Raw genomic sequence first — 18,053 nt, 5'->3', positions numbered from 1 at the left:
CAGGAACAAGGCAGCAGGTAGTAGACTGGAATGCTGGACTGGAACCAGGAACAAGGCAGCAGGTAGTAGACTGGAACACTGGATACAGGTATCAGACTGAGGGATGGTCAAACAAGCCAGAGGTCGGTATCGGTCGATCAGCAGAGGTACCAGGGACAACACAGAGGGATGGTCAGGCAAGCCAAGAGGGTCTGGTACAGGCGGATAGCAGGATGGTCTAACAGGAAGCCGGGTCAGATAGCAGAGTACACAGGTCAGATCAGGTTAAGGCACACGGAACGCTGTAGAGCAGACAGCGGGGATGGAGTGTGACAGGCTGGTTTAAATAGCCCGCCTGGCACTAGCGGGAGTGCGCGTGCCCGTGCGTGACAGCACCCGTGAACATGCGCGCATGCGCAGTGGAACCCGCGGCCGTGTCCCCCTGCGTCTGGATCGCTGATTATTGGCAGGATCTTCATGACAGATCCCCTATATGGCCCAGTCTGAAGCAGCTGAAAGCTTGCTTCTCCTCCTCTCCCTCCCGCTGCTTTCAGCTACAGTATAGAGAACCATACAGGGGATTGATTTTTGTAAATGCCTCCCCCGCCAAACCAATCACCCTCTCTCTGCTCCATTCTCTTCCACTTGCTGTCTGTCACCCCTCTCCCCATGTGCCCCCCTCAGAGCTGCCAGCATCCCTTCTCTTCTCTCCCACCAGCAGCTGCAGGCACATAGGGGGATGCTTCAGGGTGGAGAGAGGGGGAATGGGCTGGCTAATATGTCATTTACCAGCCCCTTCCTTTTCCGAAAGAACACAGTGAGTGATCGGTACTGATCACTTACTGGGGTTGACTTGATTTACTAAACACAAAAAGATTGAGTACTTTGCAGTAGCTCCAGAGCTTAGTGAAAGAGCAGAAGCTCTGCTGACTTCCATCATCCAATCATGTGCAGGCAAAAATGCTGTTTTTTTTTTTTCCTCGCACGTGATTGGGTACTCTTTGCAAAGTGAAGCTTTACTTCATTTACTAAACTCTGGAGTAACTGCACTAAGGCCCCTTTCACACTGGGGTGGTTTGCAGGCGTTATTGCGCTAAAAATAGCGCCTGCAAACCGCCCCTAAACAGCCTCCGCTGTTTGTTCAGTGTGAAAGCCCGAGGGCTTTCACACTGAAGCGGTGCGCTGGCAGGAAAAGAAAAAATCTCCTGCGAGCCGCATCTTTGGAGCAGTGAAGGAGTGATGTATTCACCGCTCCTTCCCATTGAAATCAATGGGACAGCGCGGCTATAGCCGTGCTATATAAGGGGTTTTAACCCTTTTTCGGCCGCCAGCAGGGGGTTAAAACCGCACCGCTAGCGGCCGAATACCGCGGTAAAACAGCGCTAAAAATAGCGCTGTTTTACCGCTGATGCCCCTACCACCCTAGTGTGAAAGGGGCCTTACAGTGGGCAACTGCACTTTGCAAAGTGCACAGTCTATTTGCCTTTAGTAAATCAACCCCATGGTGTTCATTCATAACTGAAGCATAGAAAACTATGTTTACTATGCTTCCGTTTATGGATAAACAGGAAGACTGTGCAGAGCTCTTCCTGTTCATTCATTCTGTACAGCTGAGGCTGCAGAGGAAGTGACTGGGGAATCTTTCTTTCACCAACGCCCCCCCCAAAAGGCATTGTGAAAAAAAATGTAAGGGTTTATTCACACAGTTTCTCTGACCTGTTCAGTGTGAATGAGCATTTTTTTTTTGCTGACAAGCAGAAGGATACATTTATGACAGAAGAGACCAACAGGGTCTCTTCTGTCATAAATACCCTGCCTGTCAGGGGATCATAAATACATAAGAGTTTACTTCATCTTGGATGCACACTGTCTGTGTCTGGGGCCATATACAATGCTCCACACATCTGTCAAATCAGGACCTGCGGCTGTGTTCGTAGAGTTGCTGCATCCCCATAACATAATATAGGCTGCCTGCACACAGCTTCAGCCAAATAAAAAAAATTCTGGTTCCTACTGTACAAGCCACAGCACCCATGTGAATGAGTCTCAAGACCTCCTTCACTCACAGAGCTTTTTTTATTAGCTCAATACAATTCTATCTTTTAGACCCCTTTTACACTGAGGCGTTTTTCAGGCGCTTTTGGGTTAAAAATAGCGCCTGTAAAGCACCTGAAAAATGGCTCCCCTGCAGTCTCAGTGTGAACGCCCGAGTGCTTTCACACTGAGGTGATGTGCTGGCAGGACGTTAAAAAACTCCTGCAAGCAGCATCTTTGGAGCAGTGAAGAAGCGTTGTATTCACCGCTACTAAACCACCCCTTCCCATTGAAATGAATGGCCAGCACTGCCAAACCACCAGCAAAGCGCCATTTTGTGGGTGGTTTTAACCCTTTTTTGACCGATAGCAGGGATTAAAAGCAGCCCGCTAGCGGCCGAAAACCTCTGCAAAAAAGACGGTAAATGCCGCTAATAATAGCAGCGCTTTACCGACGACGCCTGACCGCTCCAGTGTGAAAGCAGCCTTAGATTTAGCAAGAATTTTGTAAGTTATATTGTGTTTGTGTCCGCTAATAATGATTTTATTGTAAACAAATAGATGTACATAAAGATGTGAAATAACTCTTTAGCTACTTGGAGTATCTTTGCGTGAGGTGAAACCAGCGGGTTGTAGGGGGGCTCCAGGTAAATTTTTGCATCGGGGCCCACAAGCTTCAAGTTACGCCTCTGTTTGGTTTAATACATTTTTCATGTTTTCTTAATGTAATTTCATGTCCATCTGAGTGATAGAAGATTCTTCTTCCTCTCATGTCATGTAGAGTGTAAAATGGAATACATGGACTCAATGAAGGAGGATTTTCAGCAGATTAAAGAACCTAACGCTCGTAGAGGGGAGACTGTTAGCTTACAAAATACATACACCAATTTACAACTAATAAAGGGACCCCAGATCATGGGAGAAAAGATGCATGAAATATTAAATTCAGGCAAAGGACATCTACAGAACTTGAAGAAAGAATCTGATAAATATTCCCAGACAACAATTGAGACACTGTTTGATCCAGATAAAGATGGTTTCACCCCCAAGATTGTGGTGCTACAAGGACCTGCTGGGATTGGAAAAACTATGACCTCCAGGAAGATCATGCTGGACTGGGCCTCAGGGAATCTTTACCAAGACAAGTTTGACTTTGTGTTTCATCTGAGCTGTAGAGAACTCAACACCATCACTGGACCCATAAGCCTTGTGGGACTTTTATCCAGAACCTGCAAACTGAGTTCAGATGACCTGGTGTCTATTCTGAAGGATCCTGCTAATCACAGAAAACTTCTCTTTATGGTTGATGGTTTTGATGAATTGAGGTGGACTCTGGAAAAGAAATCTGAGGTTTGCCATGACATTTTTGAAGAAACACATAAAGAATTACTTCTCCAGAGATTGTTTAGGAAACAGATTCTGAAACAGTCTTCTCTGATCATCACCACAAGGCCACTGGCCCTGGAGAAACTTTACTCATTTGTTGATAAATCACGTGATGTTGAAGTCATGGGATTTACAAAGGAAGATTGTGGGGAATATTTCCACAACTTCTTTAAAAATAAAATTGATGCAGACAAGGCTCTCAGTCTTGTAAAAGACAATGATGTTCTGTACCCAATGTGTGCTGTCCCCATTGTATGTTGGATTGTGTGCACTGTATTGAAACCCCAAATAAAACAGGACTTGGACTTATTGGAGTCTAAAACAGCCACCTCTATATATCTCCTGTATTTAAAGGGTCTAATAAAGTACCATTGTAGGGAGCAGCCAGCAAACACCTGCCTAAAGAAACTGTGTGCTCTGGCTAAGGAGGGAATTTTGAACCAGAAAATTTTATTTGAGATGGAAGATCTAAATAGACATGGACTTTCTCTGTCTGAGATTGAGTCTGTATTTCTGAATGAAAACCTCTTTCACCTGGACATCGAAACCCAAACCTGCTACAGCTTCATCCATCTGAGTGTACAGGAGTTCCTTGCTGCTCTCTATTATGTGCTGGATGATGGTTCTGGAAATGAAGAAGGGACCACTGGATTGGGAGAGGGAACTTCCATTCCAGAGATCTGTAAAGGAGATTCACTCTCAGCAATGTATGAAGAACACCCACATTTAACATTAGCTGTGCGATTCTTGTTCGGGCTGCTCAATGAAAAGGAAGTTAAAACATTTTCTAAGAGCACAGGCATCAACATTTCCCTCCCAGCCAGACAAGCAATGGAAGAATGGCTTATTGGAAAATGTCTCTCGAAAGACTCACATACAGGAAACACCTCGACAACCTATTCTATTGAAGCCATTTTATGTCTGTATGAGACTCAGAACAAGGACTTCATCAGGAGAATCATCTATTCTTCACATTTAGAACTGCTAGGAGAACTGCTAAGTACTGTCTGGGAAAGAAAGAATTGGTCTAAACAGCTGTGCTATTGCTTGATGACTTGTGAAAATCTCCAGGCTCTCTCTTTCACACGCCTTATATTGGAAGCCAAACACCTGCGAATGTTATCCTCATTATTACACGGATGTAAAGAGCTCAGGTAAGGCAGTGGTGAAGATATGTAAATTACTGAAATCCAAAAGATTTTACATTTTAAGTTCCAGTTTTTAATTATTCTGATTTTATTGAATTTTTTGGGAGAAAGAATGTACAATTCACTAAATAACAAAGAGTAGTCACTTATATAAAAACCACGGTAAAGAAAACATCTTGTCTTATAGCAGTGACAAGCATACATAACCTATGTTCATGAGGTTTCCTGAGATATTTAGAAATACTGTGCTGTGCAAATGTTATAGGCAAGTGTAAAGAAATACTGTAAAGTAAGAATGCTTTTAAAAATATATATCTTAATTGTTTATTTTTATCAATTTACAAAATGCAAAGTGAGAGAACAGAAGAAAAATGTAAATCAAATCAATATTTGGTGTGACTACCCTTTGACCTCAAACCAGCATCAATTCTTCAAGGTACCCACAGTGCTTGTGCACACAGTTTATGAAGGACCTCGTCAGGTAGGTTGTTCCAAACATCTTGAAGAACTAAGCACAGATCTGTGGATGTAGGCTACCTTAAGGCTCCATTCACACTAGCGCGTTTTTTGATGCATTTTGCAGAAATGCATGGGAATTTTTTAACATGGGTTCCTATGGAACATGTTCACATCAATGCCTTTTTGTACCTCTGCGTTTTTGGAAAGCATCAGGGACTTTTTTTCATGCAAAATGCAGCGTTTTGCATGTAATAGAATTCAATGGACCAGCATCAAAAACGCAAGTGCAGTGTTTTTGCAGCGTTTTTGCTGCGTTTTGCATTTTTGGCGGTTTCTTTAGACAGTATACAGTTTAAAAAAAACTGTAAAAAAAAAAAAACGCAAAATGCTGCAAAAACACTGTAAAAACGCTGTTCAAAATGCAGCAAGCACTACAAAAAACACTGCAGAAACGCTCAAAAGCGTTTGGCTCGATTCACATCTATGCATGTTGCTTTTGAGCGTTTCTGCAGTGTTCTTTGTGATGCTTGCCATGTTTTTGAGCAGCATTTTTGCAGCATTTTTACAGCGTTTTTGCGGCATTTTTGCCGTGTTTTGCTGTATACAGTCTAAAAAAAACCCCGCCAAAAACGCAAAACGTGTCAAAAACACAGCAAAAACACTGTAAAAATGCTGCAAAAACGCTGCACTTGCGTTTTTGATGCTGGTCCATTGAATTCTATTACATGCAAAACGCTGCATTTTGCATGAAAAAAAGTCCCTGACGCTTTCCAAAAACGCAGAGGTATAAAAAGGCATTGATGTGAACATGTTCCATAGGAACCCATGTTAAAAAATTCCCATGCATTTCTGCAAAATGCAAAATGCATAAAAAAACGCGCTAGTGTGAATGGAGCCTTAGGCCTGATTCACACCTATGCAAGTTGCAGTTTGCATATTGCAGGTGCATTTTGTGTTTTTTAATACTTTTTTGATCCATTGAAGTCTATGGAACCAACAAAACAGAAAAAAGTCCCTGGCCCTTGCCATAAAATGCACAGATGTGAATGTGACCCATAGGAAACCAAGGTAAATGGACTGTAGTGTTTCTGCAAAACTGAAAATGTACGAAAAATGCATAGTTGTGAAGCAGGCCTAAGGCTCGCTTCACACCTATGCATGTTGCTTTTGAGCGTTTTTGGAGGTTTTTTTTTCATGCTTGCCACGTTTTTGAGCAGCATTTTTGCGGCGTTTTTGCCGCGATTTGCGTTTTGCATTTTTTTTTTTTTTTTACAGTTTTTTTTTTTACAGTCTTAAAAAAAATTAAAAAAAAAAAAAACGCATCAAAAACGCTGCAAAAACGGTGCACTTGCGTTTTTGATGCTTGTCCATTGAATTCTATTACATGCAAAATGCTGCATTTTGCATGAAGAAAAGTCCCTGACCCTTTCCAAAACTGCTGAGAAACAAAAAGGCATTGATGTGAACATGTTCCATAGGAACCCATGTTAAAAAATTCCCATGCATTTCTGCAAAATGCATCAAAAAACACGCTAGTGTGAATGGAGCCTTAGGCTCCATTCACATCTATGCATGTTGCTTTTGAGCGTTTTTGGAGTTTTTTTTGTGATGCTTGCCATGTTTTTGAGCAGTGTTTTTGCCACGTTTTTACAGAGTTTTTGCCGTGTTTTTGCCGCGTTTTTATTTTTTTTTACAGTTTTTTTTTAGACTGTATACAGTCTAAAAAAAAAAACGCCAAAAACGCAAAACGCATCAAAAACACCGCAAAAATGCTGTAAAAACACTGCACTTGCGTTTTTGATGTTGGTCCATTGAATTCTATTACATGCTAACTGCTGCATTTTGCATGAAAAAAGTCCCTGACCCTTTCCAAAAACGCAGAGGTACCAAAAAGGCATTGATGTGAACATGTTCCATAGGAACCCATGCAAAATGCATCAAAAAACATGCTAGTGTGAATGGAGCCTAAAAGTGGAAGTCCATGCAAAAACGAAAATCCCTACATCTATACACACTACAACCGATCTAACACTAACCTCTCTATCCCTGTAAAGAAAAAATGAGTATACATACCTTTTTGGAAGCTGATCTGACCCGCTCTGACACGATCTCCAGTGACGGAAGCTCTGCAGAAGACACGGCCGACAACCGCAGTGAAATGCATGAGAAGTGACGTCACCCATAGACTTACTATGGGGCTTCCGTTGTCTTCCGTTTCCACTGCACCCGCCTCCACAGTGAAGCCACGGCTGAACAGCTCAGTGTGGGATCCAGTCGGAGTGGGTCAGATTGGCTTCCAAAAAGGTACTGTATGTATACTCGTTTTTTTCTTTACAGAGATAGAGAGGTTAGTGTTAGAACGGTGTTGTGTATAAATGTAGGAATTTTAGTTTTTGCCTGAACTTCCACTTTAATCCTTCTGTCTCTTCATGTAATCCCAGGCAGACTCCATGATGTTGAGATCAGGGCTCTGTGGGGGCCAAACCATCACTTTCAGGACTCCTTCTTCTTTACACTGAAGATAGTTCTTAATGACATTGGCTGTATGTTTGGGGTTGTTGTCCTGCTACAGAATAAAGTTGGGGCCAATCGCCTCCCTGATTGTATGATAGATAAGTTACTGCCTGTATTTCTCATCATTGAAGACACCATTGATCAGGCAGCGTTGAGGACTGTAGATGCAGTTGGTTGGCCAAATAAACATAATGCAGCAGATGAAAGACACATCATGCTTACTTCCCTTCAACATCGGAAGATGCCTAGCAGTGCCATCAGCACAGAACTGGTGAAAACCAGTAGAACCCAGGTACATTCATCAACTGTCCAGAGAAGTCTGGCCAGAAATGGTCTTCATGGAAAAATTGCAGCCAAAAAGTCATACCTCTGACATGGAAACAAGGCTGAGCGACTCAATTATACACAAAAATATAGGAACTGGAGTGCAGAAAAATGGCAGCAGGTGCTCTGACCCCAAATATATTCTGCAGCAGGACAACAACCCCAAACATACAGACAATGTCAATAAAAACTATTTTTTGGGAGAAGAACAAGGAGTCCTGGAAGTGATGGTTTGGCCCCCACAGAGCCCTGATCTCATCATCATGGTCTCTGTCTGGGATTACATGAAGAGACAGAAGGATTTGAGGCAGCCTACATCCACAGAAGATCTGTGGTTAGTTCTCCAAGATGTTTGGAACAACCTATCTGCCGAGTTCCTACAAAAGCTGTATGTAAGTGTACCTAGAGGAATTGATGCTGGTTTGAAGGCAAAGGGCGGTCACACCTAATATTGATTTGATTTGGATTTCGCTTTCTGTTCATTTACTTTCTATTTTGGTAATTGATAAAAATAAACTATTAACACTTCTATTGTTGAAAGCATTCTTCATTTACAGCATTTTCTCACAACTGCCTATAACTTTACACAGTAATGTACAAAAGTTTTGATAATGACACAAATATAAATTTTCATAAAGTCTGCTGCCTCAGTTTTTATGATGACAATTTGCATATACTCCAGAATGTTATGAAGAGTGATCGGAAGATTTGCAATTGATTGCAGAGTCCCTTTTTGCCATAAAAATGAACTTAATCCCATAAAAAAAATTCCACTGCATTTGTGAAGAAGGCTTCAGGGAGCCCAAGAAAGTCCAGCAAGCGCCAGGACCTTCTCCTACAGTTGGTTCAGCTGAGGGATCGGGGCACCACCAGTGCAGAACTTGCTCAGGAATGGCAGCAGGCAGGTGTGAGGACATCTGCATGCACAGTGAGGTGAAGACATTAGGAGGATGGCCTGGTGTCAAGGACAGCAAAGAAGCCACTTCTCTCCAGGAGAAACATCAGGGACAGACTGATATTCTGCAAAAGGTACAGGGATTGGACAGCTGAGGACTGGGGTAAAGTTATTTTCTCAGATCAATCCCCTTTCTGATTGTTTGGGGCATCTGGAAAAAAACTCATCCAGAGAAGAAAAGATGAGCGCTACCATCAGTCTTGTGTCATGCCAACAGTAAAGCATCCTGAGACCATTCATGTGTGGGGTTTTCTTCTCAGCCAAGGGAGGGGATCACTCACAATTTTGCCTAAGAACACAGCTATGAATAAAGAATGGGAGAAAAACATCCTCCGAGAGCAACTTCTCCCAACCATCCAAGAACAGTTTGGTGATGAACAATGCCTTTTCCAGCATGATGGAGCATCTTGCCATAAGGCAAAAGTGATAACTAGGTGGCTTGAGAACAAAACTTCCAAATTTTGGGTCCATGGCCAGAAAACTCTCCAGACCTTAATCCCATTGAGAACTTGTGGTCAATCCTCAAGAGGTGGATGAACAAAAAACCCACAAATTCTGACAAACTCCAAGCATTGATTATGGAAGAATTGGCTGCCATCAGTCAGGATGTGACCCAGAAGTTGATTGACAGCATGCCGGGGCAAATTGCAGAAGTCTTGGGAAAAAAGGGGTCAACACTGCAAATATTGACTCTTTATATAAACCTAATAGAATTGTCAATAAAGCCTTTAACACTTATTAAGCAGCAGACTTTGTGAAAATTATTATTTGTGTCAGTCTCAAAACTTTTGGCCACGGCTGTATATCCCGCTTCAGCTCTGGAAGGTTTACCCCCTTCACAGCCATTTTTTACGATACGGCACTGCGTTACTTTGACTGACAATTGGGCGGTCGTGCGATGTTGTACCCAAATAAAATTGATGTCCTTTTTCCCACAAATAGAGCTTTCTTTTGGTGGTATTTGATCAACTCTGCGGTTTTTATTTTTGAGCTATAAACAAAAAAAATTACTGACAATTTAGTAAAAAAAAAAACAATGTTTTTTACTTTCTGCTATAAAACACATCAAATAAAAAATGTTAAAAAATTTAATTTCTGCATTAATTTAGGCCAAAATGTATTCTGCTACATATTTTTGGTAAAAAAAATCCCAATAAGCGTATATTGATTGGTTTGCACAAAAGTTATAGGGTTCAAAAACCATGGGATATATATATCTATGGAATTTTTTGTTTTTCTTTAATAGTAATGGTGGTAATCAGCGACTTATAGTGGGACTGCAATATTGCAGCAGACAAATTGGACACTAAATGACACTTTTTTGGGGATCAGTGACACTAATATAGTGATCAGTGCTACAAATATGCACTGTCACTGTACTAATGACACTGGTTGGGAAGGGATTAACATCAGGGGCGATCAAAGTGTTAAATGTGTTCCTATGGAGTGCTTGCTAACTGTGGAGGGTTGTGCTTGTACTTTTGGAAGGCAGAGATTCATTTTCCTGCTTAGCATAAACACAGGATCACTTCCTTCCCTACAGACAGAACGGCGATATGCCTTGTTTACATAGGCAGAGTGCCGTTCTGCTTCTCTCGGGAATGATTGGCGGGTCCGCTGGACCTGCTGAATGGCTCCCGCTGTGATCGATCACAGTGGGAGTGGGTGGCTGGCAGCAGGCATCCGCGCCCCAGACCCGGAAGTGCAAAATCACATAGCTGTACGGAGAGCCACCTTGCCGCCATATATGAATTGTATACGGTTAGCAAGCGAGAGCTCGAGGCAGAAAATAAAACCAATCACTGATCTGATAACAAAGGGTGTATTGATTTAATCGATATTCAGGTGATGTGAATATGGCAAGTTTGGGGGGTGGGGTGAGGTCAGGGGCATATTTTGGCAATTCTACCTTGGGTGTAGGAGAATCTTGCTCTGGCAATGGGTAGTGGACAATCACATGTAATGTCTTTGTAATATCTTTTTTTCTTGTAGTTTTGAGTATGTGATTTCCACAAAATATGAACCGAACACCATTACATTTTTTTCTTATAAAGTACCTCTTGATCTTTCCTGGTTGGCTCACCCACAGAGTAATATCAGGGAATTAAGGTAAGACAATGTCTATTTTTTGCAGAGATATAGAAATGTTAAGCAGTTTATATATTGGTTTTCTCCAGTGCTTCCTTGTATCCCCAGTTATTTTTCATTCCGGTGGATGGAGCTTCTTCTCTCACCTGTCCTCTTTGCTCTTGTATTTTCCTTTTTCTTTGCTTCTTAGATTAGAAATGTCTTCTTCATAAATGTGAAGTGGCAGCCCCCCCATCCATGCATCCTACCCCCTGATCTACATGTAGGGCGCTGGACCATGGATTCCAATGGGGGGGTTGAAGCACATGATTAGAGCCAGAGGCTCTAATAGGCTTCAAAAAAGGGTGGGCTCCAGGCGCAGAGCACTGTGCCCAAAGCCCACCCAGTTATGTTACTAGTTAATAGTGAATGAATATTCGCTATCGCCATACTGATCCTCCTCCAGACCAATCAGGAATCGGTCTTGAGACCCGTCACCCGATTGGCTGAAAGGACATGGTGATCCTATTGGAAGTCGCCGTGATGCAGAAGAGGAGGAGGAGAGGACACAGGAGCCACTGCCCGCTGCCCGTAGGAGTCCGCAACCTGCCCGCTGCCTGTAGGAGCCCGCAACCCACCCGCCGCCCGTAGGAGCTCGTAACCCGCCCATAACTTAAATGGGGTATGGGGCTTGATGGGGGGGTGCCACCAACCGGGGGGGTTGTTTTCCACCCCCCAAAAAAAATAAAAAATCCCAGCCACCACTGTAAGTGTGACCCATTGCTTTCCAGTACATGGGGCTTTGTGATCCTTTAATGCTTTCATTGTTGGTTCTCACTGCCTATGGAGAATTTCTGACGCAGTTGGGTTTGTCTGATAGGGAGGGGTACTAGACCCCTTCTCATACACCAACTTCCCAACATTCCCTATTCTGCTTTGTTCTTACATAGTTACATAGTAGGTGAGGTTGAAAAAAGACACACGTCCATCAAGTCCAACCTATGTGTGTGATTATGTGTCAGTATTACATTACATATCCCTGTATGTTGCGGTCATTCAGGTGATTATCTAATAGTCCACCGCCTGTGGAAGGGAATTCCACATCCTTACCGCTCTTACAGTAAAGAACCCTCTACGTAGTTTAAGGTTAAACCTCTTTTCTTCTAATTGTAATGAGTGGCCCCGAGTCTTATTAAACTCTCTTCTGCGAAAAAGTTTTATCCCTATTGTGGGGTCACCAGTACAGTATTTGTAAATTGAAATCATATCCCCTCTCAAGCGTCTCTTCTCCAGAGAGAATAAGTTCAACGCTCGCAACCTTTCCTCATAACTAAGATCCTCCAGACCCTTTATTAGCTTTGTTGCCCTTCTTTGTACTCGCTCCATTTCCAGTACATCCTTCCTGAGGACTGGTGCCCAGAACTGGACAGCATACTCCAGGTGCAGCCGGACCAGAGTCTTGTAGAGCGGGAGAATTATCATTTTATCTCTGGAGTTGATCCCCTTTTAATACATGCCAATATTCTGTTTGCCTTATTAGCAGCAGCTTGGCATTGCCTGCCATTGCTGAGCCTATCATTTACTAGGACCCCCAGGTCCTTTTCCATCCTAGATTCCCCCAGAGGTTCTCCCCCCAGTGTATAGATTGCATTCATATTTTTGCCACCCAAATGCATTATTTTACATTTTTCTACATTGAACCTCATTTGCCATGTAGTCGCCCACCCCATTAATTTGTTCAGGTCTTTTTGCAAGGTTTCCACATCCTGCGGAGAAGTTATTGCCCTGCTTAGCTTAGTATCGTCTGCAAATTCTACCCCTCTTTCTTCCACCATTTCTTTTCACATTCCTTTTTTACGTGTTTCTTTCCCTCCTTAACCACTTCAGACCCGGAAGATTTTCCCCCTTAATGACCAGGCCATTTTTTGCGATACGGCACTGCGTTGGTTTAACTGACAATTGCGCGGCCGTGCGACATTGTACCCAAACAAAATTGATGTCCTTTTTTTCCCACAAATAGAGCTTTCTTTTGGTGGTATTTGATCACCTCTGCGTTTTTTTATTTTTTGTGCTATAAACAAAAAAAGAGCAACAATTTTGGAAAAAAAAAATATTTTTTACTTTTTGCTATAATAAATATCCCCCAAAAAATGTTAAAAAATTCTTCATCAGTTTAGGCCAATAGGCATTCTTCCAGATATTTTTGGTAAAAAAATAAAAATCGCTATAAGCATATATTGATTGGTTTGTGCAAAAGTTATAGCGTCTACAAAATAGGGGATAGATTTATGGCATTTTTATCATTTTATTTTTTATTTTTACTAGTACAGGCAGTGATCTGGGATTTTTAGCAGGACTGCGTTATTGCGGCGGACATATCGGACACTTTTTTGGGACCATTGGATGAGCCGAACACCCCCCTGTTCGGTTCGCACCAGAACTTGCGAACAGGCAAAAAATTTGTTTGAACACACAAACACCGTTAAAGTCTATGGGACACGAACATGAATAATCAAAAGTGCTAATTTTAAAGGCTTATATGCAAGTTATTGTCATAAAAAGTGTTTGGGGACCTGGGTCCTGCCCCAGGAGACATGGATCAATGCAAAAAAAGTTTTAAAAATGGCCGTTTTTACGGGAGCAGTGATTTTGTTAATGCTTAAAGTCAAACAATAAAAGTGTAATATCCCTTTAAATTTTGTACCTGGGGGTGTCTATAGTATGCCTGTAAAGGGGCGCATGTTTCCTGTGTTTAGAACAGTCTGACAGCAAAATGACATTTCAAAGGAAAAAAAGTCATTTAAAACTACTCGCGGCTATTAATGAATTGCCGGTCCGACAATACACATAAGTTCATTGATGAAAATGGCATGGGAATTCCCCACAGGGGAACCCCGAACCAAAATTTAAAAAAATGTGGGGGTCCCCCTAAATTCCATACCAGGCCCTTATCCGAGCATGCAACCTGGCAGACGCAGGAAAAGAGGGGGGACAAGAGAGCGGCCCCCCTCCTGAACTGTACCAGGCCACATGCCCTCAACATTGGGAGGGTGCTTTGGGGTAGCCCCCCAAAACACCTTGTCCCCATGTTGATGAGGGGACCCCCAGATCCCAGCCCTCCCCCCTGTATGAAATGGTAAGGGCCTTCCATTTCACTAAAAAAGTGTCAAAAATGTTAAAAAAGACAAGAGACAGTTTTTGACAATTCCTTTATTTAACCACTTGAGCCCCGGACCATTATGCTGCCTAAGGACCAGAGGTCTTTTTCCAATTTGGCACTGCGTCACTTTAACTTTTAATTGCGCGGTCATGCAATGCTGTACCCAAACGAAATTTGCGTCCTTTTCTTCCCACAAATAGAGCTTTCTTTTGATGGCATTTGATCACCTCTGCCGTTTTTATTTTTTGCGCTATAAACGGAAAAAGACCGAAAATTTTGAAAAAAATGATATTTTCTACTTTTTGTTATAAAAAAAATCCAATAAACTCAATTTTAGTCATACATTTAGGCCAAAATTTATTCGGCCACATGTCTTTGGTAAAAAAAAAGTTAATAAGCGTATATTTATTGGTTTGCGCAAAAGTTATAGCGTCTACAAACTAGGGTACATTTTCTGGAATTTACACAGCTTTTAGTTTATGACTGCCTATGTCATTTCATGAGGTGCTAAAATGGCAGGGCAGTACAAAACCCCCCCAAATGACCCCATTTTGGAAAGTAGACACCCCAAGGAAATTGCTGAGAGGCATGTTGAACCCATTGAATATTTATTTTTTTTGTCCCAAGTGATTGAATAATGACAAAAAAAAAAAAAAATTATTTACAAAAAGTTGTCACTAAATGATATATTGCTCACACAGGCCATGGGCATATGTGGAATTGCACCCCAAAATACATTCAGCTGCTTCTCCTGAGTATGGGGATACCACATGTGTGGGACTTTTTGGGACCCTAGCCGCGTACGGGGCCCCGAAAACCAATCACCGCCTTCAGGATTTCTAAGGGCATAAATTTTTGATTTCATTCCTCACTACCTATCACAGTTTTGAAGGCCATAAAATGCCCAGATGGCACAAACCCCCCCCCCCAAATGACCCCATTTTGGAAAGTAGACACTCCAAGCTATATGCTGAGAGGCATGCTGAGTCCATGGAATACTTTCTTTTTTGACACAAGTTGCGGGAAAGTGACAATTTTTTTTTTTTGCACAAAGTTGTCACTAAATGATATATTTCTCACACAGGCCATGGGCATATGTGGAATTGCACCCCAAAATACATTTAGCTGCTTCTCCAGAGTATGGGGATACCACATGTGTGGGACTTTTTGGGAGCCTAGCCGAATACGGGGCCCCGAAAACCAAGCACCGCCTTCAGGATTTCTAAGGGCGTAATGTTGTGATTTGACTCCTCACTACCTATCACAGTTTTGAAGGCCATAAAATGCCAAGATGGCACAAAACGCCCCCAAATGACCCCATTTTGGAAAGTAGACACCCCAAACTATTTGCTGAGAGGCATGTTGAGTCCATGGAATATTTTATATTTTGACACAAGTTGCGGGAAAGTAACACTTTTTTTTTTTTTTGCACAAAGTTGTCACTAAATGATATATTGCTCAAACATGCCATGGGCATATGTGGAATTACACCCCAAAATACATTCTGCTGCTTCTCCTGAGTATGGGGATACCACATGTTTAGGACTTTTTGGGAGCCTAGCCGCGTACGGGGCCCCGAAAACCAAGCACCGCCTTCAGGATTTCTAAGGGCATAAATTTTTGATTTCACTCCTCACTTCCTATCACAGTTTTGAAGGCCATAAAATGCCCAGATGGCACAAACCCCCCCCCCCAAATGACCCCATTTTGGAAAGTAGACACTCCAAGCTATATGCTGAGAGGCATGCTGAGTCCATGGAATACTTTCTTTTTTGACACAAGTTGCGGGAAAGTGACAATTTTTTTTTTTTTGCACAAAGTTGTCACTAAATGATATATTTCTCACACAGGCCATGGGCATATGTGGAATTGCACCCCAAAATACATTTAGCTGCTTCTCCAGAGTATGGGGATACCACATGTGTGGGACTTTTTGGGAGCCTAGCCGAATACGGGGCCCCGAAAACCAAGCACCGCCTTCAGGATTTCTAAGGGCGTAATGTTGTGATTTGACTCCTCACTACCTATCACAGTTTTGAAGGCCATAAAATGCCAAGATGGCACAAAACGCCCCCAAATGACCCCATTTTGGAAAGTAGACACCCCAAACTATTTGCTGAGAGGCATGTTGAGTCCATGGAATATTTTATATTTTGACACAAGTTGCGGGAAAGTAACACTTTTTTTTTTTTTTTGCACAAAGTTGTCACTAAATGATATATTGCTCAAACATGCCATGGGCATATGTGGAATTACACCCCAAAATACATTCTGCTGCTTCTCCTGAGTATGGGGATACCACATGTTTAGGACTTTTTGGGAGCCTAGCCGCGTACGGGGCCCCGAAAACCAAGCACCGCCTTCAGGATTTCTAAGGGCATAAATTTTTGATTTCACTCCTCACTTCCTATCACAGTTTTGGAGGCCATGGAATGCCCAGATGGCACAACCCCCCCAAATGACCCCATTTTGGAAAATAGACACCCCAAGCTATTTGCTGAGAGGTATAGTGAGTATTTTGCAGACCGCACTTTTTGTCACAAACTTTCGAAAATTGAAAAAAGAAAAAAAAAATACATTTTTCTTGTCTTTCTTCATTTTAAAAAACAAATAATTTTTTTTGCAAGAAAATTACTTTGAACCCCCAAACATTATATATTTTTTTTTAAAGCAAATGCCCTACAGATTAAAATGGTGGGTGTTTCATATTTTTTTTTCACACAGTATTTGCGCAGCGATTTTTCAAACGCATTTTTTGGGGAAAAAACACACTTTTTTAAATTTTAATGCACTAAAACACACTATATTGCCCAAATGTTTGATGAAATAAAAAAGATGATCTTAGGCCGAGTACATGGATACCAAACATGACATGCTTTAAAATTGCGCACAAACGCGCAGCGGCGACAAAATAAATACATTTTTAAAAGCCTTTAAAAGCCTTTACAGGTTACCATTTTAGATTTACAGAGGAGGTCTACTGCTAAAATTATTGCCCTCATTCTGTCCTTCGCGGTGATACCTCACATGCATGGTGCAATTGCTGTTTACATTTGACGCCAGACCGACGCTTGCGTTCGCCTTTGCGCGAGAGCAGGGGGGGACAGGGGTGCTTTTTTTTTTTTTTTTTTTTTCTTTATTATTTTTTTGCTTTTTTATCTTATTTTTAAACTGTTCCTTTCATTTTTATTTTTTTTTATTAATTTTATTGTTATCTCAGGGAATGTAAATATCCCCTATGATAGCAATAGGTAGTGACAGGTACTCTTTTTTGAAAAAATTGGGGTCTATTAGACCCTAGATCTCTCCTCTGCCCTCAAAGCATCTGACCACACCAAGATCGGTGTGATAAAATGCTTTCCCAATTTCCCAATGGCGCTGTTTACATTCGGCGAAATCTAAGTCATGAAATGCTCGTAGCTTCCGGTTTCTTAGGCCATAGAGATGTTTGGAGCCATTCTGGTCTCTGATCAGCTCTATGGTCAGCTGGCTGAATCACCGGCTGCATTTTCAGGTTCCCTGTTGGGACAGGAAAGCCAGAGAAAAACATGGAAGACGGTGGGGGAGGGGGGGGGCATTCCCTCCCACTGCTTGCAAAAGCAGTCTAGAGGCTAATTAGCCGCTAGGATTGCTTTTACATGAAAGCCGACCGCTGGCTGAAAAGAATGATACCAAGATGATACCTAAACCTGCAGGCATCATTCTGGTATAACCACTCAAAGTCCAGCAACATACCAGTACGTTGCTGGTCCTTGTTAGGCATATATTGTAAACTTTTTTTTCATGCAGCCTGTGGGCTGAATGAAAAAAAGTTATTGATCAGTGGGTATGCCCACCATTAGAATACCTCCCTTCATCCACCCACTTCTAATGATGGGCATACATGCACCATTTATATATGCCGAAGCATGGGGGCATCCTCCCGCAAAAGGCAGGAGCAAATTGCTCCTCCACCCACTGCTGCCCCCACGCTTCGGCATATATGCTGAAGTATGTAACTGTGGTGGTGAAATCACCTCCGACAGCGT

General features: G+C 42.2%; 1 protein-coding gene across 8 annotated transcripts in view; it reads left to right on the top strand.

The window, feature by feature from the left end:
• LOC141106560 (NACHT, LRR and PYD domains-containing protein 3-like) overlaps window positions 1-18,053 on the top strand; it is a 196,570-nt gene that overhangs the window by 96,720 nt on the left and 81,797 nt on the right. For all 8 annotated transcript variants that reach the window (XM_073597428.1, XM_073597426.1, XM_073597425.1 and 5 more), the window contains 2 exons: window positions 2,794-4,552; window positions 10,791-10,907. In XM_073597428.1, the coding sequence (XP_073453529.1) occupies window positions 2,794-4,552; window positions 10,791-10,907 (1,876 nt within the window). The remainder of the gene's footprint in view (window positions 1-2,793; window positions 4,553-10,790; window positions 10,908-18,053) is intronic.

This window comes from Aquarana catesbeiana, linkage group LG08 (genome assembly GCF_042186555.1).
Source record: "Aquarana catesbeiana isolate 2022-GZ linkage group LG08, ASM4218655v1, whole genome shotgun sequence".
Taxonomy (NCBI): Eukaryota; Metazoa; Chordata; class Amphibia; order Anura; family Ranidae; genus Aquarana; species Aquarana catesbeiana.
This window is presented reverse-complemented; position numbering and strand designations above follow the sequence as displayed.